Source organism: Trypanosoma rangeli, assembly GCF_003719475.1.
Source record: "Trypanosoma rangeli strain AM80 chromosome Unknown Tra_15.4_contig_00025, whole genome shotgun sequence".
NCBI classification, from domain to species: domain Eukaryota; phylum Euglenozoa; class Kinetoplastea; order Trypanosomatida; family Trypanosomatidae; genus Trypanosoma; species Trypanosoma rangeli.
Window position 1 is genome coordinate 82 of NW_021705769.1, and position 25,445 is coordinate 25,526.

Consider the following 25,445-nt stretch of genomic DNA (forward strand, 5'->3'; position numbering starts at 1 on the left):
TGTGTTTTGTGGGCGCCCCGGCGGCAAAGGGGGAGAGGAAAGCAGCTGCCCCCGCCGTGGGGGGCGCTACGTGGCCAAGGCGGTGGCGCGCGCTCTTTTCTCGTGTTGGCCCGACCGGGGGCGCCGCCGTTATTTTTGAGCCGAGTCATTTCTAATTCTGCTGCGCCTGTTCTTTTTTTTCTTACTCAATATTTTATTCTTTCTTTCTTTACTTTTGTTTGTTTCTTCTTACGTGGAGGTAGTTGTATTTTCCGAGTCTTGTTCCAAGCCAAATGTTTCTTTGGTATTTTAAAATACCTCTGATTCTCCTGCTTTGGTGCGTCAGTATCTTGCTATGTGACATTCGAAGTGCGACTTTTGTCGAGAAAAATGGTTCAGTTTTAGAGATAGTCTTCTTTATTAATGTTGTGGGTTGCCTGATCCCTGGTACAATATGTCTTCTTTGTAGACGTGGTTCCTGGTGCAAGATGTGGCATACAGCAATTACTTTCTACGAAAGTACTGCCCTCTTGAAGCTGTTTCTGGCTGTATGTTATGTCAATGTACTCGCTACAGGGCTATTTTTTTTCAGTTTCACATTGTCAAGCATGACTCATGCCTATGCTATTAAGACGACGGAGCCCTTGGTCATGTGTCTTCTTTCAACTGAAATTATGCAAAGGGCGATACGAGGATTTATGATAGGTGAGAAAGAGGGAAAAAGTTATTTGACTGATGGTGAACTACACCTTGTGTCTCCAAAAACTATTTCTTTCATCACGTGGATTTCCGTATTTTTTGTGTGCATTGGAGCTCTTCTAATTTCTGGGTCTTTAGAACGTAGTGGTGAGACCGTTCGTAGTGATGCTGCAATAATGTTCACTTATTGCCTTGTTTTTGCCAGTAGTTGTGCTCTAGCATTGCGGACTACACTAATGAAGCCTTTGCTGCACACAATTCAGAGAGATGGTTCCATTTTCCCGGCAGCTGTCGTGCATTGTTTTATGATGTTTTGTGGTTCCGTGACGCTGCTGGGACCTGCTTTGGTATTTAGAGGAAGAAATATTGTTGGGTATAATCTTGACGTGTGGAAACAAATAGTGGTTGTGGGCCTTAGTTATGGGGTGTATCAAGTTGTCAATGGTGTGCTTTTATTTTATGTGACTCCTTTGTCCTATAGCATTTTAAAACAGGTTCGCGTTGTTTTGATCTTTTTTTGTTCAGCGTATTATTTTGGAAAAGAATTTGCTGGTGTTGCGCGACTTATTGTTGGCTTATTGTTGTTGTTTGGTGGAAGCTATTGTTATGTGGTGTATTAGCGGATACTTAAAGAGTTTATTGTTACTTTGTTTGTTTCTTATTCTCTTTACCAAAGACGTGCATGTGTGAGTGATGGGTTGTTGTTGTTAATTTGTTTTGTTTTTCATTTATTTGTTATTATTATTATTATTATTTGTAACTTTTTCCCGGTACATTGTCGTCAGAAACATTTTTTTTGTTTTTTCAACTACAGTAGTATCCTCTTTGTTTTCTATAGAATAATGGGTCAATCCAATAGCGCGAAACAAGCCGAGTTAAAGAGCAATAATACTCCTATTTATGAAGAGAATGCACCAGAGTCTACAAATATCGAGGATCTTATTAAGTGCGGACGGTATAAAGTTGCAAAAAAAGAGACCCTTGATATGATGGCAGCTATTCAAGGTCCGAAGGATGAGAATAAAATGTATCCTGATTCCGAAGTTAGGGATCTTAAGCAATACATCATAGAACAAGAGGGACTTAGTGTTGGCCAGATGAAAAGAAAAGCGCTTTCACAACAGTGGCGTTTCTTTTTGTCTTCTGAGCCTGTGCAACGTGGTTTAGATGCAGGTATTATTGCTGGTAGCTTTTCAGCTGCTTTATTTGCCCTTAAAAGTCCCAGAAATCGCGTTCCTATCAAAATAGGACTGGTTTTTACACTTGGTTTTTGTGTGGGTCTAATAGCTGTACCAATCCTGGTCATCACAGCCGAGAGTTATAACTCACGACGCATCAAGGCCCTGGAAAGGGAATTGTTTTCGAAACAGCGTGAAGAATTTTATAACAAGAGCAAGGATGATTTATAAAAAGGATATATATATATATATTATTACTATTATTATTATTACTTATTCATGCCTTATTTGTTTCTTGGTTAGAAGAGATTCGGAGCAGGTAGAACGCTTTGTGGTGCGTGTGGACGTAGGTTATTTTTTTAAAAAAACTATTGTTATAAATATTATTATTACTCGACAGTTCCACAGTTGTTTTTTTTTTTTTTTTGTGTGTGTAGGTGGGAAGAGAATTTTCTGTACAGCATTCATAAGTTTCTGGATGTGTAGTGTCGCCGCTACCTGCGAGGGATTATTTAGCGAAAACACAGCCCTAAGGGTTGAATGTGACGCCCAGGAGGCCGAAATAGCACAGTTGAGACACTTTATTCAGTTGTCTGTTACAAAACCTGACCTTTATCCCAGTCCACAGCGTGTAACACTTAATAAGGGTCTTAACGTGTTTCCTGAGAAGGCATGGCAGCAGCTGAATAATGCCACGCCACACGTTGATGACGCCGTTGTGATTTCTGCACTAGAAGAACAACTGAGTAATAAAAACAAGCAATTGAATGCATGTTTACAGGAAATTGCTGAACTCAAGAAATGTTACAAGGAGAACACCTCGGGCCGTACAAATACACACGATGAAAATACAGCTCATCTCTTATCTCAGATTGATTTTTTACACAATGAAGTTGAGCGACTAGAGCAACATGTCGCAACTGTTCGTGCAGATAGTACGAAAGTGGCACGTAGTCTTGCTGTGGAGTTTAATGAAAAGCTCGATCAAAAGGAAAAGGAGGGTCGCGCTATTACAGAACAGTTTAGAACCCGAAAAAGACGAGGTACTGAAGGAGAGGATCTTGTTGTTCGTTGCAAAACGCTTGAAAATCAACTTGCTATTGCTCTATCAGAAAAAAATTCGTTGCTTATTGAGAAGAACGAATATTGTACAAAGATCCGAAAACTTGAGGCAACCCTGAAAGAACGTAGATCCGAAGTTTCAGAAGTTCAGAAGATGGCATCACATGAATCTGTGGCGACTGGAATACAGATTAAGAGCCTGCAGGAAGTCATTCAGGTTTTATCTGATGAAAGATCATCGCTTCAACAACAACTTGCTCAACTCTATAGTGCATTGAACGTTGATAAAATTCAAGCTGAAACTCAAACCGAGAAGAATTTATGTGATACCTCGACTCAAGTGGATTTGTTGCGCGTCGCAGAAAAGGAATGTCAAGTAAATTCCATAACATGTTCTACTGACGGTGGCACACAATCTGTCCAGAGTTTAACGCACATACTAGAACTTAAGTGTACCGAATGTGATGAGTTACGGGCTCGAATTGATGATCTTTCTTCTGCTTGTCGAGATGCCCTTGTAACTGCTGAAACGATGAAAAAATCTCTTGCAGAGGAAATTGAAAGAAGAAAGTTCCTCAGTGACGACGCAGAAAAGTTGTCTTTGCAGGTGCGCTCTTTGCAACAAAAGTGTAGTCAGCAGGCGGCAAATGAGCGAGAATTACAGGCCAGAATTAACCATGTGGAAGAGCAAAAGCAACAGTTGAGGATAAACGCTATGAGTATTGAACGCGATAAAAGTGGGCTGGAAGAGCGACTACAACAATATCAAAAAGATATGGAACAACTTGTGGCAAATAAAAATTACTCCAATCAACAAGTTGGGCAACTTGCTAGTGAAAACGAAAGACTCTTAGATGAAGTCCAGCGTCTACATCAGCATGAGGCGCAACTAGCATACTCTCTGAAAGCAAAAGATGGAGAACTGCGTGAAATTCTTTCTGCGTATCAAAATGCTGTAAAGGAAGCGGAATCGCAAGTGGGAGCTCAGCGCACCATAGAACGTGAATTAGAAGCTACTCGTGCAACATTAGCCTCTAAGGAACAACGTATAATATATCTGCAAGAACAGTTAAATCAAATGCATCATAGAGATCAGCAACTTTCATTGGATTTGCAGACGTTTGAATACGAAAATAGCCAACTTCATCGAAGACTTGTACAAGTAGAGGCATTGACGACACAATTAGAAGGCAAGTGTAATGAGTTGCAACAAGTTTCTTTGGCAAAGGACAGGACAAGCGAAGAGTTACAACAAAGTTGTGCTGAACTTAGCAAACAGGTCGTCTTAAAGGAGAATGAATGTATGCTTCTTCGTCACCGATCTGAATCACTTCAACGTGACCTTGCACGCCTACAATCTGTTTATGAAACGGAGTCACATCGTTTGAGAGAGTTGGAGAATGCAAATGCCCGTCTTGTTGTAAAAGGAATGATAAGTGCAGACAGCGACGATAGGTCTAATCCACTTCGTGCAGAGCTGGATGATACTAAAGAGACACTTCGAGAGAAAAGTGTAGCTTTTCAGAATCTGCAGGAACAACTGCGAAAAGAAAAGGATGAGCGGATAAAATGCATGCAGGAGCTAGATGATGCACAAGCCTCCCTGGAGGAGGCATTGCTCTCCAAAGAACGGTTGCAGCAGGTGGTTTTGGATCAAGCGGCCACCCTATCCCATTTATCTCAGTAGTGTTAGTGGATTCTACTCATTGTTTGGCAACACTGTTGTTATTTTTTTCTTTTCTTCTTCATTTGGGATGGGTGCTCCTTGTGGTTTTTGTTGTTGTTGGTTGCGGTTTTTTTTTAATTTTTCCCGTAATGGTTCGTAAATGTGTTTATCACTCTTCTTGTATTTTCTCTTGATGTGTCATATTAGTTGAGAATGTACAGTACTGCAGTCTACATTCATGCACTATTGATGTTTTGTGTGTCATCCGTGGGAATAATGTTGAGCAATACGCTCGCCGTGACATCTCTGCCGTTGCTGTGTACTCTGGTATTGCTGCAGATGATCGCCACACTTGCGTTGCTCCTTCCATTCCCCTCACATGTGAAGGCGATGACACCTAAAAATGGGCCTGTCTGGATTCCCGTGGCGTTATTTTTTGTCCTCATGTTGTATACAAGTATGAAGAGTTTTGTTTATGCGAGCGTTCCGACTGTTATTATTGTATGCAACTCTGGGTTCATCGTTACGACAGTCGTAGAGTATTATGTACTTGGCGAAGTGGTGAATGTTGAGATTATTTTTGGCAGAGGTCGTCGTCTTTTGCGGAGCTGTGGTATACGGCTGGGTGAACTCCACCTTTTCCGTTATTGGACTGGTGTGGATGCTCGCAAACATTGTTGGACAAGGGTGCTATCGGATTCTTGTGAGACACATGACGAGTACTGTCCCGGGGTTCGTATCCGCCCCCAAGTACACGTTGGCACTGTATAATAATCTTATCGCCACTCCGATGATTTTTCTCCTATTTGTCATCGAGGAATTGCAACTCGTGGGTGTGCTACTGCCCACCGTCGTGGGTCTTAGTTGGTTTTGGATTGGAGTCACTTATGTTCTCAGCTTCATGATTTCAACGTCAGGATTCGCCCTTCAAAAGCTTGTGTCGGACGCCACATTCATGGTCGTTAACAATTTGACAAAGTTTGTAAATATTATTATCGGACTTTTCATTCTACATGATCACATGGGGCCTGTTGACGGTGCTGGCTGCGTCATTGCTCTTGCCGCAGGTGCCTGGTACTCCGCTGCGCGCTACCACTTCAAGGCATCGGATACAGAGGAGGAAAAAAATGTGAGCATCTCAGATTAAGTACGCACATAAACATGTATTGACATATTGACATTTAAGAACAATATATATATATATATATATTGCTGTGTGAATTGCATTTGTTTCGTTTGTTTTGGGTTTCTTTTTAGAAAAGCGAAAGAGTGCGATTTATAAGCATCATTACAGTAGTTAGTGGCATGCGTTGTCGATCGCTTCATTTGTGTATGTCTGTCTGTCTGCCTGTCTGTGTGTGTGTGTGATTTCTTTTACTATACTTTTGCGCGACTGCTCGTCGCAGTGGCATAAGGAGTGTCTTGCCATAGTGTCCACAAATAAATTTTCCTTGCTCTCTCTTATACGCACGCACACACAGGGAGAGAGAAAAAGGGTAAAAAAACTTTTGTATGTATTTTTCGTAATTTATTTCACTTCCGCATCCCAGCATAAAACTTCTGTGCTTGGGCTCACACCATGGTGCGAACTGTATTATGGACTCATCGGTATTTACTCTCGTTATGGTGTTTGGCCGTTTTATGCGCTATTGTTCGTTTTTATCTTTTCTATTGCTGGAATGGTGTCATGTCCATCAGCTTCACATTTCTTTTTCTTATTGTTGGATTATAATTTGCTTCGTATTTAAATGATGTCACTCTCCTGACCTCCACATTCCTCATGCAGGCGCAGAGCCCTTTTGGTAGTTATGGAGTCCATCTTTTGCGTCGAGCAGGTCAACGTCCCCCCTGAGCTGGGGACAATCATGAAACAATACACAAAGGCGGTCCTCCGCGATAGACCGCAGGATCTCTACAAGTATAGCGCAAATTTTTTTGCAGCGCTTTGTGGTCAGGCTGCTCCTTTTGACAAGGACGGACAGTATGTTGAATCATGTGAGCAGGAAACGATGGAGCACTTTGCGGGCGCCGAAGTCGACAAGGCTGAAGCCGTGAATCCCATCTCTTCTGTGGGGTATGAGGAGACCGATGCTGTCCGAGAAGTGTTTAACAATTACGGCGTCAATGGCAATGGGCGATTGACCACAGAGAAGCTGCCGGCATTACTGGCGGATCTGCAACGAGCTGTGGGGCTGAATGAGTCTGAGGCCATGGGTAAAAAAGATATTTTGGATCTTCTTGAAACTGACGAAAACGGCGCGGTCGATCTTTTGGAGCTCCGTCAGCTGTTTTTCCAGTCGGTTCAGCTTTCATTGGGGAATGCGGAATAGGCGTTGCTGTTATTCTCTGCCTCGCCCCCTTGTATGTAAGACTGGAGTGACGACGCATCTCGCCTATGCGCAAAACCGGCTTTGAGCAACTATGTTTCCCATCGCCATCATGTATGTCGTTTTTGTTAATTTCATAAATCGTGTCACGTTGTTGTAGTGTGAAGAAGCGAAGGAGGGTCTATTATTGTTATTTGTTTTGTGTGTGGTCGTTGTTGTTAGTTGTGGCCCTCCGTTGTTTTTTTTTTCTCTTGTATCTTTGCAGCGGTAGCGTGACGTTAGTCAATGAGTACAAATTCCCCCTCACAAAAAGGGAAGTTCAAGGCGGTGGTTATATCTGTTGCTCAAGAGTTAAATGTAGATGTAGATTTACGGCGGTTACATGAGGCGTGCAGTTCCCTTGGAGATTACATTGCACCGTTCATGAAGCGCGTCAGACTGGAGTTGCAACGCGTCAAGGACGGCGAGCAAGCAGACGTTCCCATGGTTCCTCTGTTTATACACAGTCCAATCCCATACGGCGAGATAAAGATTCTCTTTTTGGATGTTCTTTCTAGTTACCCGTTTCTCAGGATCATTCAGCTGCACCGCTGCGCCGTCGGCGATGATGGTATTCTTACCATTGTGGAGTTTATTCGATCTTATAAGCCGTCTCCAGATCGAAATCCGTTTGGAATACAGTGCTTTGAAGTTCCTGAATGCCTTATAGGGCACGCTGGGGCCAAGCATATTGCCAAGCTATTGAGCGAAAATGAGACCATCACGCGTTGCGTACTTGACTTCAATCCTCTAGGTGATGCCGGTGCTCGAGCCATCGCCAATGCAGTGCGATGGAATGGAACACTGGAGGATCTTTCTTTGCAGTATTGTGGCATTGGGTCCTCCGGTGCGGAAGCCCTGGCGGAGGGGGTGCTGCGATGTTCCAACGTTCGTGTCTTTTCTCTTCGTGGCAACTCCATAGGGCCTGAGGGAATAAAACCCATTGGGATGGCCCTGAGTATAGGTGGGCGTATTGATGCCATTGATGTTGCTGGCACCAGCTTCGGTGGGTCGTACCAGGCGGTGGAGGCGTTTTGCCAAGGTGTGGAGAGTAGCGTTTCCCTCACAGCTGTGGACATGGATTATAATTTGCTTGTGCCAGAGGCGGCTTCGTTGATTGCGTCTGTTATATCACGAAACAAGCGGTTAGTCCAGTTTTGCGTAAATGAACGCATGGAGGCGCAGCAGTTTCTCATGATACAGAATGCGCTTGAGCAGAATGGCAAGGGCACCAAGAGGAAGAAGAAACGCTCGAAGGTGTGACAAACGGGATTTACAGGATTATCCTGCATGTACAGAACTGGTGTCTTGGCCCCCCGCTCGTGACAACAAGAGGGAGTAGCGCGAGGGCATAAATTATATATACATGTATATATAATTTATGCAAACCTATTATGTCCATCTAAAGAATAAAAATTGAAAGCACAACAACAAAAAAAAAAAGGAATATGCGCTGGCATGACCAATAAGTTTTCATCTGGTGGGATATAGGGTGAGGCCTCCCTGTGAGTTTCGTCACCGGCGTTTTTTTTTCTGCTATTTTTTTATTATTCTTATTTTTCTTCTTTGTGCATCTCTGTATCAGTGCGTGCCCGTCTTTCTATGTTTGTGGGTGTATGTACATGCATGCATCGCTCTATTCTTTTTTTTTCCCATGTATGAGAAGGTAGAGGGACTAAGGAAATACATATACACTCGCGCACACGCAAAAGGAGCATTAAAAGAAAAACGGAGGAAAAGGTACTGTGATGGTGCTTGTTTTCTCAGTGTTGAACAGAGAAGAAGGGCGCAGTGTAGACAGAAGGCACGAGCGGTATCAATTTTCATCCTTCAATGGGAATGTTGCGGTGTTTTACGACTCCCGACATGGCCCACCGGAAGCTGAGGTTGCGTGTGCGGCGAACCAAGACCTCTCACTGGAAGAGGCTTCCGCGCACCCGTTCTTTGTGTGTTCGTTTGACGCCTTTATGGACGCCAAGAAGGAAGACAGCAGTTCAACGAATAGTACGGAACAGGATGTGCTGGAGGTGCTCATGTCCGATGTGAGTGCGCGTGTCGCAGCACGAGAAAACGTCACTGTTGTCAACCGAGGGGCTCATGCGGATCAATTTGTTGAGCGGATTCTTCGTTCACTGCAAAAGTGCATCGAGCAGGCGGCGGAAAATGCTATGCAGTTCGTGGCCGATGAATTGGCGAAGGAAAAGCAGATGCAACGCCTGCTACAACTGGAGCACGAGTCGAACATGTGTATGGTAAAGGAGTCCGTCAAGAACACCAATGAGACGGCAAGGCCTCCCCCCGCAGGCCTCAAGATCTCCGCCAAGTTGTCACAGAATTTGAAACGGCTTCGAAAGCAGAAATTGTACATCCTTGTTTCCGGGCAGAAGGCGAAGGAAAGGTTTACCATCTTGACATCCGCACATCACGGAGAGCTGGTGCCACCATGCGTGAGGGGCTCGTATCTGTCACCAGAGTCTTTTGCAGCCCTCCCCCCAATGCGAATTACATACTCAGGTCCAGGTTCACGTCGTACCAAGACTACCACCCCGAATAGTTCTTACCACGGCTTGCGAACGCGGCGAAGATCCACTATGAGTATCCTGGAGATTCTCGGCGAAGCGACTGGGGGGGAAGCTGTTGAGCCTTTGAAGGGCAATGGATGGGGAAAGGAGATGAACTACTATGTATTTGACGGCAGCACCTCCCTATTGGGGCTACCAGGGATACCAAAGTTTGAGGATGTTATAAAAGGGTTCTCGGTGGATTTTTGGTTTAGAATGGATTCAGCTGAAGTGTATGAAAAGCGTGTCTTGATTCACATCATGGACGGACCACGGGCGGACCTTGGCCAATTGTTTCAGATCAGTTTGAAACACAATGAGCACACGTATGAGACGATTTGCATATACGTCCGTGATAGTACCAACCGAGTTTTAGAATGTTTAATGCCACTGAAGTCGAACATCTTCTTAACAGAGGATGGGCCGTGTTTTCACCACTTCCTACTCAACGTCCAGAGCCTGGAAGAAGGGAGCCTGGAATGCTTGTTCGATGGCCAACCTGCGACTCTACAAATTGTGCAACAAGAGTATCCCATCTACTTTAACGCGTGGCCACATCGTCTGTTTGTTGGGGGATACATGGACGAATCAAACATGCCGAAATGCGTATTCCATGGGGTCATTTGTGAGCTACGATTTGGGGTAAACACGGCGGATGGTCCCACGACAATCGTTCGATGGCCACTGCTTGCGGATGGAGAAAAATTGATGGAAATGATGCACACCATTCCTGCAGAACACGATGAGACGTTATTAAACCTTGAGCGACAGGCGGGTCCTCCTCCAATTACATCACCTTTTTTGGATGGGAATCTTGTGGTGAATTTGGGGACGCTTGGTGTTCTTGGCGAACTGCTTTGCAATTGGAGATTGGAAATCCGATTTCGGACCAATGTGAGCAATCGGACGATGAGTTTGCTTGGTGTGACTGACCGAAAATGCAGAATGCAGGAATTAGGTATTGTGATGAATGCCGAACCCGTTTTTGAAAAGGAACGCTTTCGCTACCACGAGTTTAACATTACCCTGTATCTCGTGGATGCCTTTGGCGCATGCTGCTCAGCGTTGCTGCGCGGGAGCGAACACCAGAATGCGATGGACGGCCAGTGGCATACCTTGGTATGGAAATGCATCGACAGTGAGGCAAACACGTACAGGGTAAAGCTGGATGGCGTGGCGCAGGAGCTCCTTTACCTGGTGAGGGAGGGACCACGACGGTTTGTTCCCTTTGGGGACTGGGTGTGCCTGGGGGGTCACAATACCCGCAACCACGAGGTGCGACGGCTGTTTTATGGTGAAATTGGTCGATTTTTTATATCCGTACGTGGTGTGCCGCTTGCGACGCTAAACATGGATGAGGGGCCAGGAGCCTACGTGCTTCAAGACACCTCAGGTCGTCACCACCATGGACTTTTGATCAACCCTGTAACAAATGCCATTCGGCGTCATGATGTTTACTGGTTTCCATACCCAGAGGAAGCTATCCACGATAAAGGTAGTATTAACGAGGAGGATGGAATCATTATTTATAAGAATAACAACGTATCTGTAGCGGCTGTTGTCTTCACCTGTGAGTTTGACACCGTAGGTGTCGCACGTGAAGTGATGTATGATATTTTGGGAGAAACCTGCGTGGAGCCGCAGGTTGTTGCGAATCATATTTCTGATAAACGCCCTCAGTGGAAAACGTGGCGGGCCCTACCTGATAGCTGCTTCAGACCCATCAGCACCCTTGTGCAGCTGGAGGAGACAGTTAACAGTACACTCTCCTGTGAAAAACCGCTTGGGCACTACATGTTTGTGATCCGTATTGGAGACTGTCATGTAACACTGTTGAACTTGCACGGTCCCGTGCTCCCCCAGGGCGCAACATACAATTACAACGTACTGAAGTGGCAGTACGCCTACGCCATCTCGGGAACCAAAGGAAGGCGGGAGCTCTCACTCAACCGGATGATACAAGGTGTTGAGAGCGTCCTTCTGCGCGACACACTTACTCCCTTTATGACCAAAAAGCTGGGCCCCTTAAATGTGCATCAAGACAGTATAGTGACAGAGGACATTATTCGATCCATGCAAAATAGTGGAAGACCATGGTTTCTCAGTGCGGTGTTGCACAATCACCTGCTCAATGCCGAGTATGGATCACACCTTCATATCATTCACCACTTTATGGATCGCATGACAGCAGATGAGGCGGCGTCGGTTGCACTCTTCAACAGACGTCTGTACAATACAACGAAGGAGGGGGCATCAGTTGTGATACAACGGAATTGGCGGGGGCGAGAAGCACGCCTGGAGGCAATGCGCCTTCGGTATGAAAAAGAAATTAGAGAGCGAAGGGTGGAGGAGATAAATGCACTGCGACTGAACCCTTTGCTGAAGGCCAAGGAAACCCTCACCGCGTTGCTTGTCACGCTACACCAAATTGATTGTGAAGGAATATCACCCATCACAGATGACATTAATGACCTCTCGGCGGCTCTCACTAAAAATGGCTACGAGGTCAAGTACTTGCCCAACGCCTCCAGAGCAGCACTAATGAAGGCGCTTTCGGAGTTAGATGAAAACACTTCCAGCTTTGTTTATATCAGTGGATATGGTGGGTTGATGAGTGTTCGCCAGCCGCTGCTTTTTTCTTTGCATGGCCTTCATATCTCAATCACAGAAGGTGCCCAGCGAGCGGCTCTCGACGAGGAACGTGGAAGGGAATACCGGAGGATTTTGCAGGACTTCCGCGAGGAATATCCGCCGCAGAAGGTCCGGAAGGGGATGCGTAAGGCGAGCAGGGCTCCGCCTAGCAAGAAAGCCTTGCAGGAAGCAGAGTTGGCTGCGCGGCAAAGGGAAGAATTGTTCCGGATGGCCGTTGCAGAACTAGAAAAAGAAGAGGCATCCACGCGTGAGGCAAGTGAGGAGGAGTATGACACTGAGGTGTTGATGCTTATTCGAGAAATAAAACTAGCCGCAGAAGCTACAACTGAATATGAGCGTACATACAAGAAAGATCCTCGCGGGATGCATTTTGTTCTTCCATGTGAAGCCCAACTTATTGAGCCATACGCAAACACGGTTTGTAGTGTGGAGGAGTTAATAAGCATTGCTCTTCAACGACAACTACCCTCTTTGGGACTTCAGAGGATTGTGGCTTTGGATTTGGAGCCCATCACTCCCATGTCTTGCGGCTCTGCCTGGGTGGCTAGCAGCACAGGGCATACGCTGAAATTTGTATATCAACCACAGCAGCGTCGTATCATGTCCAAATTTCTTCGAGGAGCCTTCGAGGGTCGCCTGCCGTGTGTTCCGGCGCACTACAGGTATGCAGTACTAAAGGGCGGTATTGAAACAAAACCGGATGAACGGGATTGGCGGTCCTTTGCGACGTATTTGGTGTCAAAGATGAGTTCGGTGTGCAACAAAGAACTAATTGCTGAGTTGTGGGAAGAACTTGATCGGGAGGTGCCGTTTAGGGCGGAACTTATTCCTGTGCGAGGAATTGTTTTGGACCCGGAGGCTCGTGACAAGCTGCGGCGCGAGGGGGAAAAGAAAGAGGTGAATGTCATTTTGCGCTACGGTGTAGGAAGCTCTCATGTACAAGCCGACATGTTTAGCGTCTTTAAGAGCATTATTCCATCCGGTGTTACATTGAAGGAAATCACCTTCAAGAATACAATTTACTTTTTGTTTACGCACTGCAACAGTGGCATCGACGGTCTTGTCATGGAATCACTGCTCAAGGAGATAGAGAGGTGTCGCCCAGTCGGCTGCGACGTCCCCATTAGTGTCAGCATCACCGCATGGGGTGTCCGTCTCCTCTTTGATAGCAAAGATCCTGAGAAGAAAATGTACATCTCGCAGTGGTCCAATGTCATCGTGGTCTGGAGTCTCTCCTGGCAGATTCCAGTCAAGCCTGTTTTCGGGTATTGTATGCGGGAGGTGGACCATGTGGAGTACCTGTACGAAGTGAAAGTCAGTTGTTCCCTGCGTAACTTTAATCGTTTGCGGAAGCTGCAGCACACGCAGCCTCTCCCAATGTCGTATTCGCGGTATCTTGCGTGTGAATTGGTCCCTGGTGCGTCGTAAGGTGCAGGAAGAAGTCTAGAGAGATGTCAACTATGTAAAGGTGTATCGCCTCCATTTGTTTTTGTTGTTGTTTTTTTTCAGCATGACGATATTGTTGCTGCTGTTGTGTTATTTTGTCGGGGGAAGAGGCCAGCAATGTACAGCGCGGCGTGCTCTTTGTGGAGGCTCCGAGAGTCGGAGGATGGAGAGGGATGGGGTAGGTATTGGAGCCCACGTTGGTTTCAGTAGTTGGACACACCGACAGACAGACAGAAACCAAAACAATAATAACAAAGTATGTTCCTCTCGTTTCTTTCTTTTTGTTGTTGTTTTGTTCCCTCTTGTGTTCTCTGTTTGCTACGTTTGTAGTAGTTTGCCAGGTGCACACACTCGCCGCCGCAAACAACGGCGACCAAAAAATACACCTAAGGAGGCTGGAGAAATACTTTTCGTACAGAGAACGGGTCTTGCGCAAGCTGCGTGAAAGATGAAGCTTGTGCGGAGGGCGAGGAAGAGCATCCGTGAGCGGCGCATGAAGGCCTGCCTGAAGGACCTCAGCACCAACCTGGAAAAAGTGGAGATGCGTGTTTTCAAGCAGCAGAAAAAGGAGCGGGACCGACGGCGCAAGGCAGCAGGCGTCAACTGCGGTGTGCCGAGGGATGTGCTGATGGGGAAAATGAGCCTGGAGTTGTACGACGTTGAGTGCCGGCTTCACCGCGAAGCAGGTCTGCCCCCGCCTCCGCCTCCTGAGGGGTGCGTGCAGAGATCGGGCAGCGGCGTTGTCCGGCGAATTGGGTTTGTGGAGTTCAGCACCATTGCGAAGGCGGTACTGTGGCGCAGCCAGCGCATTTTTTGAACGTCATGTTGTTTCTTTTCTTGATGCGTATGCATGGCGGTAGGCGAGAAATGAACCGTTTGAGTCCTGCGGGCATAAATTCTTTTCACCGTTATCTTTTGCCTGAGACCGCCTCGCTGCATCACCGTTCGACGTTAGCGAGTTAGCGCCTCCTTTACCTCCACTCGTCTGGGCTCCCGGCTGTGCATGCGGCTTTTGCTGCGGTTCTGCTTTGCCCCTCCAAACCAGTTTGCCTCTGCATAATGCTCTACATGTATGCATTTTTTTTATGTCTCTTTCTTTTTTTTTTTTTTTGTCATCACTGCTAGTAGTGAAGAGCAACATGGAGAAAATTATACCTTTGGCCGAGGTGGAGAAGCACGTAAAGGAGGATGATCTATGGCTAATTATAAACAAAAGGGTCTACGACGTTACGAAGTTTGTTGATCAGCACCCGGGCGGCGTTGACACGCTCATCGGTGTGGCTGGCAAAGACGGGACGAACGACTTCAACTCCGTTGGCCACAGCGACAGCGCAAAGATGGATCTGGAGAAGTACTACATTGGTGATTTGAGCCCCGACGACGCCGACAAGCTCCAGCCCCCCCTGCACGGTTCCTCAAGCAACGCAACAACTCTCGCTATTGTGGTGGCATTCGTCGCCATCTGTTTGTACCTCATTTTCTTCCCCTGAGCTTTGCCTGCCGCACAGCATCCAAACAAAAACAGAAACATAAAAGCTGTAGAAATAAAAAAAGAAGAGAAACAACTATTTTTATAGTTTTTTATCCTCTTCTTGAGGGGAGTTGCGGGACGTCGTGCTGCATCTAAAGAGTAAAGAGAAAACGTGAGGAATAGGCGCCGCTAAATGGAAAGGAGGGAGGCCGCCACGCAGACCAGTTGAGATTGTTTGACTCTTTTCCATTCAGCTTTTTTTTTTTGTGTGTGTGTGTGTTTTGTTGCTATTACATGAGACCGGCCTTTTATTAGCGCTGATATTTATATATATATATATATATGTATATATTTATATATATATAATTAACTCTACTTATTCAGACGAGAAACTGGAAGAAAACTTCTGGTGGGCGTCTACCTCACACTCTCTCGCTCCGTGCGTGTGGGTGTGAAGTGTGAGCAGCACCACTGTCTGTATGAACCCTAACCCCCTCCTTCCACAAGCCAAAAAGAAAAATAGAAAATAACATGTAACTGGTTGTTCGTGTTGTTTATTATTTTTTACTGTCATCTCCATGCATTTAAGGTTTCTGTTTTCGGCTATTTTGATACGGTGAATGTGTACGCCACAGTTGGGCGAGCACGCCATGTATTGCATGAGTGTCTCCTCCTCCATCTCTGTGGAGTGGCATAAATTACAGGTTTGGTCGTGCATTTAGTCCCGGCGTCAGGCACGTCTACATCTTTTCTCCTTGTGCATACACATACACACAAATTCCTCGTGCAGATAGCACACCGAAAGCTTTACGAAGGTGTAATCCGAGTTTTTATGTGTGGCATATAAGCTCCTTTTTACACAATGAAGCATAAAAAGGAAAGAGTGAAGGAGGAGGAATCTGCTTCCACGAAAATGCGTTTCAAAAAGGAGCGGCTTGAACTCTCTGATTTTGCTCCACAGCAAAACACAATACGTACCTCGGAAGATATTGAAAAGGCGTACAATGATGCCGTTAAGAAGCATCCGTTTCACGATAACGCCGACCACACTATTGACTTTTATGGCGGCAGCGTGTTCCGAGATGCCAACGGGGCGGTTTGCGGCGTTCTTCTACCAGGTGCTTTGCCTGCATTTGCCGCCAGCATGGCAGCCGACGTTCTACGACATGCAGCTGTAAGGACTTCGTTAAGGTCAAATATGTTCGGTGGGTTGGCACCTCTTAGTGGGATCGCCGGTTACTTCGACTACCGCGGCTCACCAGTGGAACTAAAATGCCGTAAGACCTCTTTTACGCACGAACATGTCCAGTCGTGGCCAAATGTATTTCCAATGGTTGATTACGTGAGTGCAATCTACAAGGCCGTTTTTCCAGCACAATGGGCTGCGCAGGATGCCGCAGTGCCGGACGTGGTCCGCATTCACAACTCCCCATTTTCCACCTTGACGATTAATCAAAAGTTTCGGACAGCCTCACACACGGACGCTGGTGATTTTGATATGGGGTACGGTGTTCTGACTGTTTTGGAGGGCAAATTTGAGGGTCTCTACCTCGCATTTGATGACTTTGGCGTTTGCTTTCGCATGCAACCAAGGGATGTTTTGATTTTTAACACACACTTCTTTCATTCAAACACAGAACCGGAATTGGCGCATCCCAAAGATGATTGGGATCGACTTACCTGCGTCTTTTACTACAGGGCTGCACTGGGAGAACCTGCCTGCGTCGCGGAATATATGCGGCGTTTGGCGCGTGCCAAAGAACTTGCTGACTCCCCGTCTCCTCTCGTGGATGCCATTCTTCAGAAGGACAATGGGAATAATTTTAACAAACCTGCCCCAACCTTTCCTGTTCCGCTCACACCGTTTGGAGGAGCAGCCAGTCTTTGCGCCTTGCATGGCTGTGCCACCAAACTTTTGAGGTTGCACCAGTTACTGCTGGAAAATCCAACGCTGGAGGTGTCGTTATTCGGGGAGTCTCTGCTAACTGAGGATGGTCTTCCACCACGCGGGAAGGAGCAACTTATGCCCATACATCTTCCTGTGGTAGTCAAGGTGCCTTCTACCGGGGGGTTCAGCGAAATAGAAGGTGTTCTTAAAGCTGCCGAAGAGAAACAGTACTTTTTTGAGGAAAAATGGTTAGCAAGTGAAGTTGGACCAGACCTCATCTCCATATGGAGCCAGAGTCGCGCCCATTGGTTGGCGCTTGTAAAGAAGGATTGGAGTCGTCTCTGTCAGAAGGATCCGGCACGGAAGAAATTTACGTGGAACAACAGTTCTGCGATGAATGCAGCCTTTTTTAATCTATGTGAGGTGGCAAAGCAGGTGATGTTTGCGCTGCTACGCAAAGAAACGCCATCAGCCGCTGAAGAACACTCTTTTTGGGTTCTTTTCGCGGCTCATTTAAATCATGCATGTGTCAGTGAGAACGGCATGCCGCGGGAAGCTATCGGCATGCATAAATTAAATGTCAAGCTGAAGGATTTTTACTTTGGTGGAACCCGATATTTGAGGAATATGCCGCCTGAGGAGCAGGAGAGACGCTTGGAGAAGACGAAGCGCATTGAGGAAGCACGCCGTCGCGGTGATGCGGCGCGAGAAATGCACACAAATGATTGGTTGGAGAACGATGCGTTTGATTATCAACAGGAGGAGAGAAGAGTAGACTTTGAGAAAAACGGCTGGTTGACTCCAGAGGCACAAGTAAAAAATCTGGGTCTCACGCCGTGTGGCGGCGCCATGGCAGCTGCTGATTCAACCGAACCCATCCACGTCCTTGTCGTCCTACCACGACCTGCCGCATCGACACGTGGCGCCACGCCAGACGCCACGGTGGTGATGTCTGATGAATCGACGCGAATATTAAAAAATCCGGCTGCGCAGCGTATGTTGGCAGGGGCATACCGCAATGGCATCCTTCCCTCACCCTTGTATTTTGGTGGTGTGAAAATCACCGTTGTTTTTGATGGAGATGATATTGGCGGTGCTGCGGTTGATTTTGTGATCTTACAGCACGTTCTTTCCACCATTGCGGACGACGAAGCGGCGAGCGCACGTGTGCAGTATTGGGTCTCACTGGCAAGCCATGCTGTGTTTGTTCTAGAGACTGACGTCAGGGACCGACGTCACTTTGTTTTGTGGGAGGAGGTACGAGAGGTGTACGAAGGTGTTGCCGATGCGTGTTTTAGAGTGCTTCACGCCTCGGCCTACTCAACGGAACTCACTTGCTTGCGAACGACACCTTCCCTTATTGCTCTGATTGGCCGAAAAAAAATTGGGTATCGCTATAAATTCAGCGGCTCACCCCTAAATACGATCGCTCTACTCGTGATGGGGTAAAGTGAAGCTGGTAAAAAAGGCTCACAAGATGCTGTTGCGATTCGTGTGTTTTTTTTTGTTCTAGTTGTTTTTGATTTCAAATTATGGCTGTGCTCCACACTGGTCAAGAAGTAATTTTTTTTTTCAATCATCTCCCTTGTACTGGTGGCTCCATCTTTGCATGGGTGCTACGAAGACTCATATCTCACCGGTCGTTGCCTTCTTTTTTTCGTGGGTGTCTTTTGTTTGGGTAACAGCCCAAGCTGTCCCCGCTAAGAGGAGGTTCCGGGAACGAACCTGTGGATAATGAAAAAGCTTTAAACGCATTTATTTGGGTGGCACGTGTGGCAATAAGTGTTCGCCTGTGCCCCGTGCCCATGTGTGTGTGTGTGTGTGTGTGTGTGTGAACTCGTGGTGCGTGCGGTGTTTGTATTGTTAAGAGGGGGACTGGGGAAAAGAGGGGCGTCCGCCGCTTTCTTGATAGCCGTACCGCGGAGGAGGAAGTGCTGCAGTGTCACGGAGCCCGTAAACAACTCAGTTTTGGGGGGTTTTAGTAGAGAAACATCTTTGTTGTTGTGATTTGTTTTGGGCGCGTTGTCGTTATTGCAAACGGTGGATGCTATTTTGGGTGCTTCTTTGGGCAGTGCCGGTATGTGGACGGACTGTGTATGACTGAGCAGTCGTGCAGGTTGTTCTCTCCTTGTTTGTTTGTTTTTTGTAGGTGAAAAGACAAGTAACTCACAAACGCCCAGGCCAAGATGCAGCAGCTTCTTACCTATGAGGACATGAAGACCGTTGTGGAAAGCAAGCTCCAAGGCCAGCTTCATGGAACTCACCTGATTGATGTGCGAGATGAGGAAGAGGTGGAGAGCACAGGAATGATTCCCGGGGCCGTAAACGTGCCCCTCGATCAGCTTGAGGCTGCGTTGAAAAGTGACCCGGAGGAGTTCCAAAAAAATTATGCGATTCCCAAGCCACCACAAGATGACAAGCTCGTCGTGTACTGCTTGTCGGGGAAACGTGCGGAGAAGGGAGAGAAACTGGCCAGAGAGTGTGGTTACACAAAGACTGCGGTCTATCCTGGGAGCTGGAACGAGTGGTCTAAGCATGCCGATGAACACAAGGAGGGTTAGTGGGGTGCCGGTGGGCCGGGCATCTAGCAATGCTCCTTCCCACGTCTAATATGTTATTTTAATGCGCGTGGAACTGGTAGGCAACTGTTTTCCGTCTGTAGATGTTTATGCTCCAAACAGCTGATCCACTGTTTTTTTTAAAATTATTATTTATTGTTGTGGGTGTCTTTTGTTTGGGTAACAGCCCAAGCTGTCCCCGCTAAGAGGAGATTCCGGGAACGAACCTGTGGAAAATGAAAACGCTTTAAACGCATTTATTTGGGTGGCACGTGTGGCAGTGAGTGTTCGTCTCTGCCCCCGTGCCCATGTGTGTGTGTGTGTGTGAACTCGTGGTGCGTGCGGTGTTTGTATTGTTAAGAGGGGGACTGGGGAAAAGAGGGGCGTCAGCCGCTTTCTTGATAGCCGTACCGCGGAGGAGGATAAGTGCTGCAGTGGCACGGAGCCCGTAAACAACTCAGTTTTGGGGGGTTTTAGTAGAGAAACATCTTTGTTGTTGTGATTTGTTTTGGGCGCGTTGTCGTTATTGCACTTTTTTTTTTTTGATAAGTTGTGGTAGGGATGTTTGGGCTGACTCGGCGTTTGCGCGTCGGTGTCACGGTGGAGCAGGTGGCGGCGCTGGTGCGGGCAAAACTCCGTGGGGCGCAACCGGCGCAAAACACACTTCTCGTTGATGTCCGCTCCACTGGCGAGGTTTCGGCGACAGGTGTCATTCCCACAGCTGTGAATCTTCCATTGAAGCTGTTGGAGGCTGCTCTCAGTGACGAGGTGGGGGAGGAGGAGTTTGCTGAGACTTTTGGCGTGCCGAAGCCTCAACCAGGGACTACTCAGATAATATTCTACTGCGCCCACGGTGTGCGCTCTTCCATTGCCGTTGAAGTGGTAGAGGGTCTGGGCTTCAGCGGTGCAGGGAACGTCACTGGTGGTTTTGCCGCATGGCAGAAGTACTACGGCGAGCTGCAGAAGAATGGGGACAGTCCACTGACACCAAACCCGTGATGCGTTCAATTTTTAAGCTTCTATGTGTCCGTGCTTCATACTTATCGGCCCCGAATTGGGCTGCGGAGGATAAACATTTGGATGATTGAGGTGGAAACGCTGCGGTGTGTGGCGAAATAATGATTTATGTCTCTTCCTTCTCCTCTTTTCCTCTTCTGCCTCTCCGGCCTCCTTTCATTTGACTCCTCTCCTTCTCGCCCTTTTGGTGGTTATCTTGTGCTCCACCGTGTTGTTTCATTCGTGCTTCACCTTACTTTTCATTCTATTCCTTGTCTTCTTTCCTATGGAAACTTTTTTTTTTTGTGCGACTCGCATGCTTCTCTTGTGGGAAGTGGCGTTTCAGGTGAAGTAAGAAGAAGAAATAAGTCATGGGCCAAGATATGTCGTTTGAGAAGTTTGAGAAGAAGAAGGTGATGGACCTCTTTGAGATGGAGGCACTCGTGAAGAGCAAAAGGGAGGGAAAGAATAAAGATGTCTTTATCGTTGACGTGCGCGATAACTTTGAGGTGGAGGAACACGGCTCTATTCCGTTTTCGTTGCACATCCCCTCCTCAGAGCTGCGCCGGGCGTTCCGTCTGAATGAGGCGGAGTTCATGGGGAAGTACAAGTCTCGCATGCCGCGTAAGTCCGACAAAATTGTCTTCTACGACCAACGGAGCGGCCGGGCTGCAACGGCGGTTGAGGTGGTGGAGTCGATGGGTTATCAAATGGCGACACATTTTTCTGAGGGATTTAACGGGTGGGAGGCAAAAAGTGGCCGCACTGCAGAGGAGGATCTTTGACCCCGCACTTTTTGTTGGTCTTCTTATTGTTACGTTCTTCACTTATGTATGTAATATATGTGTCTGTTTTTTTTTTTTTTTTTGATTCCTTATTTCTTCGTGTGTTGAGGCTGGCAGTCAGGCCGTTTGTGGCGGTGGCGGTGGCGGTGTGGGGGCGCGCTGGAAGTTGCCTCCGCCAACACCCCTCCTTCCTCCCCCGCACGTTTCACCCCTCTTTTTTTGTCCTTCCGTGTAGAGTACGGTGCAAGGCGGCGCATTAAGTGTGATGAGAAGCAGTACACTGACGGCGAGTTATCTTTCATGGATGCGGCTGCTACCTGCGTAGCCATCTCTCTCTCTCTTCTTTGTGGTGGTTGTGTCTGTTGCCCTCTTCATCCTTTGCCACTCCCCCACGTCCGACATCTGCAGTTTTTCACCATTTTTTTTTATTTATTATTATTATTATTATTATTTTTTTGAGGGACTGCCAGAGAAAATGCAGCACTGGACCAAATTCTGGCGGCCGCTTGGGTCTGTGCAGCAAGCCCTTTTTTTGCAGCAGCGGTGGATGACTTCGGAGGTTCCGACGGAGCAAGAGGTACGCAACGCTTACGCGGCCCTGGGGGTCACCGCCTCAGCCCCATTTCAGGACGTGAAGAAGCGCTATGTGGAGCTCGCAAAGCAGCACCACCCCGATGTAAACGGCGGCAATGAAAATAACGCGGCCACACGCATGGTGAACATAAACAACGCCTATGCCACGCTTACTCGCTTTCATAAAGCGGGAGGCGCCATGCCGAACGGTTCTCAGGCATCGTCTAGTGGCAGCAACCAGTCGTACTACACCACGCAGGATGAGCCGTACCAGCCCTGGCACGAAGATCTTAACCCGCTCATTTACGAGATGATGTGGGATGAGATGCGTCGGCAAGCTAATAGTGACGCCTTCGCACACGCTGCTGCTGCAGGTGGTGGTCAGGAAAGCAGGCGGCGGCAGTCCCGTCGGCATCATGATCGACAGCAAGGCAGTGAGACGCCACGAGATGGACAAAAAAAGGCGTACGGAGACAACAATCGTCGGCACCCCAAGGGTGGCAATTCCCGAAAGACGACGAGTTGGCCTGATGCTGACGTGCAGGCGATGGTGAATATGTACCAGGATGGAAAGAGCTTTGAGTTTATTGCAAATGCTCTAGGGAAGCAGACGGTTGAAGTTGTCTCGGAGTTCAACCGCTGGAGCGAAGATAAAAAGCGGTCCTTGCGCCCAGCGCAACGGCGCTCAAGAGGGTACTATTACGCAGAGTCCCCTGATATTGATTTCACAGAATTTGATGAGTTTAACGACCCTTTTGGTTACGACATTGGGGATGACTCTGAGCACATGGACCCGGACGACGATTCCTTTGACGGTGATGTCATGCCCTTCTCTAATGGACATTATATGAACGGTTATCGTCCATGGCGCGGCAGTGGCAGTGGTCGCGGACGTCATGGGTCGAGCCGCCGTCAGCGGTGACGGCGTGTACATCAGCACCACACACAGATACTGTCAGCAAGGAAGTTGACAGTCTTTGGAAGAGACGGGGATGGTTGCTTTATCCCGCTTCCTTTCGCTTCATATTTTTTGTTGTTGTTCCTTTCTCTCTTCACTTTACTTTGTTATGCGGTTGCTTTATTTTAAATTTCAACTTTTTCGTCCTCGTCGTCCACCTCTTTCTGCCTCCCCTCTCGTCCTGTCCCTGCCTTTTCGTTCTGCGGACTGGCACCAAGGTAGATGCTGAGGAGAACCCCCTTGCACCTCGCAAAGGAGCTGGCATACTTTGAGGTCTGGGAACACTTTAAACGGTTTGGGGATGTGAAGGGCGCCGACAGCGTGACGTGTCGAGTCCTTTGCGCCGATGACGTTGCGGAGCGGCTCAACGGGCGGGTGAAGATGCGATACTTGTTGGAGCAATTTCTTGTGAAGAGCACCTCTGCGGGAGGGACACGCGGTGAGCAGCAGAGCTGGTGGACGGGGGACTTCGCTCGCAGTGTAAATAGTGACCGCCGTGTCCTGGCGCAGATGTTCCTGGAGGACGACTGGGTGTTGGTGCAGATCAACAACTGCGTCTCCGAGCGCGAGTGGCTCATCACCACCATGACTTTTCTTCGGGACCGGGGTGACGGGTGACGAAGCAGAGGAAGCAAATGGCGGAAGAAGGGTAGGGCGGGTGCGGTGCAGCTTGTCGGTGTCTTTTCTTGCCCTATTCTGCTTCTGACCCTCTTTTGTGGTTGTTTTTTTTTTTTTTTACTTCGCTCCGTCTCTTAGAGCCCTCACACCAAATGGTGACACAGGGACTGCTGCTGCTTGGAGGCATCGCCGGGGCCGCGAGATCGCTGCCGTCTTTTGTTGCCGCCAGCGTCAGCGCCGCTTGGGACCCGACAAACGCCGACGCCGTCGCTGCTGTTGGGGAGATAACCGCAACGGCAGCGCTGGAGCACATGAAGCGGGTGATGCTGGCGGAGCGTACCGGCCGCATGATCCTTAAGAACCAACCTTGTGTAACGGATGACGTCCTGGAGCGCGCCAGCCGGCAGCCGCCAGGAACCTTCGGGCATCGCTACGCGCTGTACATGAATCACAATCACTTCCGTCCAAGTGGTCGTACCCCTGTCACCCGCGTCGCGGACCCAACGCTTGCGTACGTCATGCGGCGCTACCGCGAGACACACGACTTTTTGCACACGTGCACTGGCTGTGGACGCACCGTCGAGGAGGAACTGGCCATAAAACTGCTGGAGTGGCGCCACACAGGCATTCCGCTTGGTCTTCTAGCGGTGCTTGGGGGCATGCCCTCGCTTAATAGACAACAGATTAAAAACATGGCTCTTTACCGCAAATGGGCTGAGATCAATGCACCCAATCAGTGTCACGGGCAACGATACATTCCCTGCATGCTCAATGTCTGGTGGGAGTCATACATCGATAGGTCCCTTGAGGAACTTTTAGAGGATGTTGGTATTACACCGATTGATGTTTTTCTCCGAGAGCGACAGGATGAAACTGTCTAGGCATCTGACGATGGATCCAATCAAAGGTAAAGCAGCGTGTGCAACTTTGCTTGCCTCGTAGAAGCAAGGAGTGCCTAGTGGTGATGGCCACGTACACGTTCCCTTCTTTTTTATTTAGTTGTCGTTGGTTTGAGCGTAGCTGCGTGTGTGGGTGTTTCCTCCTTACCTTGCTTCCTTTGTTCGGATTGTTGTTTATTTCCCCCCCCCCCCCCCCCTTCCCTTTCTTTGCTGTGCAGGCTTGCTTTGGCTGCCGTGACTGCTGGTAGTGGTGGTAGAAGGTGTTTCTTATTACTATTATTTCTTCTTCTATCTCTCCGTTTGTTTTGCATCCTTCTTTCGTCGCACCCGCAGAGCTTTCATTGTTGAATCCTCACCACGTCGCACGAATGTACTCGGACAAGCTGAGGGCCTTGCGCGAACTCTCGTCCCTCCTGAAGGGGAAGCAGGATGTGCCGCAGGAGTTGTGGGGTGAGGCTGGCGTGAAGGTTGGCGCGCGGTTGAAGGACGTAGAGAAGGAGATTGTCGCTATGAAGAAGAATGTGTCGAAGGACATCAAGACAAAGATGGAGGAGGCGCAGCATATGATGCTCGAGGATGAAGCGAGGCGACAAGGCCTCACCGTTGAAGAGTTGGTTGGAAAAAAGCAGGAGGATCGCGAGTTCAACATGCAACTAAAGAAGACACGTGAACGCACCCGAGAAGAGGATCGCGTCAAGAAGGAGACGCAGCGGCAGACAGACTTGGGCGAGCATGACATGGCAGTCGAGTACGTGTAGTTCACAGTTAGTGCACTGTGGTGCCTCCATCCTCGCTGGGGATGGGCCTGCACGGAAGTATAGGCAACCACATGTGTATGCGTATGAGATGGTCTTCACTTTCCGTGTGCGGTTAACGCGGCTTTTGTTTTTTTGGGCTTTATGTGTGTTGTTCGTGTTGTAACTAAATGAGCAAGTAGTAATGGAGCCACGACCCTCTACGAGAGTTGTCGGCTGACCCGCAGGCAGTCATTCCTCGCACCTGCTCGGTTGGGCCACACGTGCACCTGCGCGCCTGCTTGAGTGCAGACGTGTGTGTATGTGTATGTGTGTGTGTGTGTGGGTGGGGGGGG

The 25,445-nt window shown here is 48.1% G+C and overlaps 18 protein-coding genes across 18 annotated transcripts, besides 21 other annotated features; all 18 read left to right on the forward strand.

Moving 5' to 3' along the window:
- The first annotated feature begins 169 nt into the window (after window positions 1–169).
- Window positions 170–230: a microsatellite.
- Window positions 231–272: 42 nt separating this feature from the next.
- Window positions 273–1,298, forward strand: TraAM80_01247 (uncharacterized protein; the record flags this gene model as incomplete). Its single annotated transcript, XM_029378299.1, has 1 exon — window positions 273–1,298. One exon carries the CDS (start codon window positions 273–275, stop codon window positions 1,296–1,298), a length of 1,026 nt encoding a protein of 341 aa, XP_029241811.1.
- Window positions 1,299–1,376: 78 nt separating this feature from the next.
- Window positions 1,377–1,433: a microsatellite.
- An 87-nt stretch (window positions 1,434–1,520) lies between these two features.
- On the forward strand, window positions 1,521–2,087 carry TraAM80_01248 (uncharacterized protein; the record flags this gene model as incomplete). Its single annotated transcript, XM_029378300.1, has 1 exon — window positions 1,521–2,087. The coding sequence occupies one exon, from the start codon at window positions 1,521–1,523 to the stop codon at window positions 2,085–2,087; it is 567 nt and encodes a 188-aa protein (XP_029241812.1).
- A 6-nt stretch (window positions 2,088–2,093) lies between these two features.
- Window positions 2,094–2,134: a microsatellite.
- Window positions 2,135–2,264: 130 nt separating this feature from the next.
- Window positions 2,265–2,283: a microsatellite.
- A 51-nt stretch (window positions 2,284–2,334) lies between these two features.
- TraAM80_01249 (BRCT domain-containing protein) lies at window positions 2,335–4,605 on the forward strand (the record flags this gene model as incomplete). The annotated part of the gene is made up of 1 exon (XM_029378301.1): window positions 2,335–4,605. One exon carries the CDS (start codon window positions 2,335–2,337, stop codon window positions 4,603–4,605), a length of 2,271 nt encoding a protein of 756 aa, XP_029241813.1.
- Window positions 4,606–4,683: 78 nt separating this feature from the next.
- Window positions 4,684–4,719: a microsatellite.
- Window positions 4,720–4,797: 78 nt separating this feature from the next.
- Window positions 4,798–5,355, forward strand: TraAM80_01250 (GDP-mannose transporter; the record flags this gene model as incomplete). Its single annotated transcript, XM_029378302.1, has 1 exon — window positions 4,798–5,355. The coding sequence occupies one exon, from the start codon at window positions 4,798–4,800 to the stop codon at window positions 5,353–5,355; it is 558 nt and encodes a 185-aa protein (XP_029241814.1).
- A 19-nt stretch (window positions 5,356–5,374) lies between these two features.
- Window positions 5,375–5,731, forward strand: TraAM80_01251 (GDP-mannose transporter; the record flags this gene model as incomplete). Its single annotated transcript, XM_029378303.1, has 1 exon — window positions 5,375–5,731. The coding sequence occupies one exon, from the start codon at window positions 5,375–5,377 to the stop codon at window positions 5,729–5,731; it is 357 nt and encodes a 118-aa protein (XP_029241815.1).
- Window positions 5,732–5,774: 43 nt separating this feature from the next.
- Window positions 5,775–5,794: a microsatellite.
- A 119-nt stretch (window positions 5,795–5,913) lies between these two features.
- Window positions 5,914–5,951: a microsatellite.
- A 441-nt stretch (window positions 5,952–6,392) lies between these two features.
- TraAM80_01252 (cAMP-dependent protein kinase dimerization/docking domain) lies at window positions 6,393–6,914 on the forward strand (the record flags this gene model as incomplete). Its single annotated transcript, XM_029378304.1, has 1 exon — window positions 6,393–6,914. One exon carries the CDS (start codon window positions 6,393–6,395, stop codon window positions 6,912–6,914), a length of 522 nt encoding a protein of 173 aa, XP_029241816.1.
- Window positions 6,915–7,196: 282 nt separating this feature from the next.
- TraAM80_01253 (uncharacterized protein) lies at window positions 7,197–8,213 on the forward strand (the record flags this gene model as incomplete). The annotated part of the gene is made up of 1 exon (XM_029378305.1): window positions 7,197–8,213. One exon carries the CDS (start codon window positions 7,197–7,199, stop codon window positions 8,211–8,213), a length of 1,017 nt encoding a protein of 338 aa, XP_029241817.1.
- Window positions 8,214–8,301: 88 nt separating this feature from the next.
- Window positions 8,302–8,333: a microsatellite.
- A 141-nt stretch (window positions 8,334–8,474) lies between these two features.
- Window positions 8,475–8,518: a microsatellite.
- Window positions 8,519–8,698: 180 nt separating this feature from the next.
- TraAM80_01254 (uncharacterized protein) lies at window positions 8,699–13,591 on the forward strand (the record flags this gene model as incomplete). Its single annotated transcript, XM_029378306.1, has 1 exon — window positions 8,699–13,591. One exon carries the CDS (start codon window positions 8,699–8,701, stop codon window positions 13,589–13,591), a length of 4,893 nt encoding a protein of 1,630 aa, XP_029241818.1.
- Window positions 13,592–13,646: 55 nt separating this feature from the next.
- Window positions 13,647–13,708: a microsatellite.
- Window positions 13,709–13,822: 114 nt separating this feature from the next.
- Window positions 13,823–13,844: a microsatellite.
- Window positions 13,845–14,057: 213 nt separating this feature from the next.
- TraAM80_01255 (uncharacterized protein) lies at window positions 14,058–14,426 on the forward strand (the record flags this gene model as incomplete). Its single annotated transcript, XM_029378307.1, has 1 exon — window positions 14,058–14,426. The coding sequence occupies one exon, from the start codon at window positions 14,058–14,060 to the stop codon at window positions 14,424–14,426; it is 369 nt and encodes a 122-aa protein (XP_029241819.1).
- A 260-nt stretch (window positions 14,427–14,686) lies between these two features.
- Window positions 14,687–14,720: a microsatellite.
- Window positions 14,721–14,748: 28 nt separating this feature from the next.
- TraAM80_01256 (cytochrome b5-like protein) lies at window positions 14,749–15,099 on the forward strand (the record flags this gene model as incomplete). Its single annotated transcript, XM_029378308.1, has 1 exon — window positions 14,749–15,099. The coding sequence occupies one exon, from the start codon at window positions 14,749–14,751 to the stop codon at window positions 15,097–15,099; it is 351 nt and encodes a 116-aa protein (XP_029241820.1).
- A 23-nt stretch (window positions 15,100–15,122) lies between these two features.
- Window positions 15,123–15,173: a sequence feature (A-rich).
- A 227-nt stretch (window positions 15,174–15,400) lies between these two features.
- Window positions 15,401–15,445: a microsatellite.
- A 497-nt stretch (window positions 15,446–15,942) lies between these two features.
- TraAM80_01257 (putative DNA J-binding protein) lies at window positions 15,943–18,417 on the forward strand (the record flags this gene model as incomplete). The annotated part of the gene is made up of 1 exon (XM_029378309.1): window positions 15,943–18,417. The coding sequence occupies one exon, from the start codon at window positions 15,943–15,945 to the stop codon at window positions 18,415–18,417; it is 2,475 nt and encodes an 824-aa protein (XP_029241821.1).
- A 357-nt stretch (window positions 18,418–18,774) lies between these two features.
- Window positions 18,775–18,802: a microsatellite.
- Window positions 18,803–19,154: 352 nt separating this feature from the next.
- TraAM80_01258 (Heat shock protein 67Bb) lies at window positions 19,155–19,529 on the forward strand (the record flags this gene model as incomplete). The annotated part of the gene is made up of 1 exon (XM_029378310.1): window positions 19,155–19,529. The coding sequence occupies one exon, from the start codon at window positions 19,155–19,157 to the stop codon at window positions 19,527–19,529; it is 375 nt and encodes a 124-aa protein (XP_029241822.1).
- Window positions 19,530–19,835: 306 nt separating this feature from the next.
- Window positions 19,836–19,878: a microsatellite.
- Window positions 19,879–20,087: 209 nt separating this feature from the next.
- On the forward strand, window positions 20,088–20,525 carry TraAM80_01259 (endoplasmic reticulum protein; the record flags this gene model as incomplete). Its single annotated transcript, XM_029378311.1, has 1 exon — window positions 20,088–20,525. The coding sequence occupies one exon, from the start codon at window positions 20,088–20,090 to the stop codon at window positions 20,523–20,525; it is 438 nt and encodes a 145-aa protein (XP_029241823.1).
- A 368-nt stretch (window positions 20,526–20,893) lies between these two features.
- Window positions 20,894–21,307, forward strand: TraAM80_01260 (putative heat shock protein 67B2; the record flags this gene model as incomplete). Its single annotated transcript, XM_029378312.1, has 1 exon — window positions 20,894–21,307. The coding sequence occupies one exon, from the start codon at window positions 20,894–20,896 to the stop codon at window positions 21,305–21,307; it is 414 nt and encodes a 137-aa protein (XP_029241824.1).
- A 66-nt stretch (window positions 21,308–21,373) lies between these two features.
- Window positions 21,374–21,390: a microsatellite.
- A 336-nt stretch (window positions 21,391–21,726) lies between these two features.
- Window positions 21,727–21,762: a microsatellite.
- Window positions 21,763–21,782: 20 nt separating this feature from the next.
- Window positions 21,783–22,802, forward strand: TraAM80_01261 (uncharacterized protein; the record flags this gene model as incomplete). Its single annotated transcript, XM_029378313.1, has 1 exon — window positions 21,783–22,802. One exon carries the CDS (start codon window positions 21,783–21,785, stop codon window positions 22,800–22,802), a length of 1,020 nt encoding a protein of 339 aa, XP_029241825.1.
- Window positions 22,803–22,979: 177 nt separating this feature from the next.
- Window positions 22,980–23,025: a microsatellite.
- A 35-nt stretch (window positions 23,026–23,060) lies between these two features.
- Window positions 23,061–23,456, forward strand: TraAM80_01262 (uncharacterized protein; the record flags this gene model as incomplete). Its single annotated transcript, XM_029378314.1, has 1 exon — window positions 23,061–23,456. One exon carries the CDS (start codon window positions 23,061–23,063, stop codon window positions 23,454–23,456), a length of 396 nt encoding a protein of 131 aa, XP_029241826.1.
- A 152-nt stretch (window positions 23,457–23,608) lies between these two features.
- On the forward strand, window positions 23,609–24,337 carry TraAM80_01263 (ubiquinone biosynthesis protein-like protein; the record flags this gene model as incomplete). The annotated part of the gene is made up of 1 exon (XM_029378315.1): window positions 23,609–24,337. The coding sequence occupies one exon, from the start codon at window positions 23,609–23,611 to the stop codon at window positions 24,335–24,337; it is 729 nt and encodes a 242-aa protein (XP_029241827.1).
- Window positions 24,338–24,535: 198 nt separating this feature from the next.
- Window positions 24,536–24,552: a microsatellite.
- Window positions 24,553–24,723: 171 nt separating this feature from the next.
- TraAM80_01264 (uncharacterized protein) lies at window positions 24,724–25,113 on the forward strand (the record flags this gene model as incomplete). The annotated part of the gene is made up of 1 exon (XM_029378316.1): window positions 24,724–25,113. The coding sequence occupies one exon, from the start codon at window positions 24,724–24,726 to the stop codon at window positions 25,111–25,113; it is 390 nt and encodes a 129-aa protein (XP_029241828.1).
- Window positions 25,114–25,403: 290 nt separating this feature from the next.
- Window positions 25,404–25,438: a microsatellite.
- Window positions 25,439–25,445: the final 7 nt, after the last annotated feature.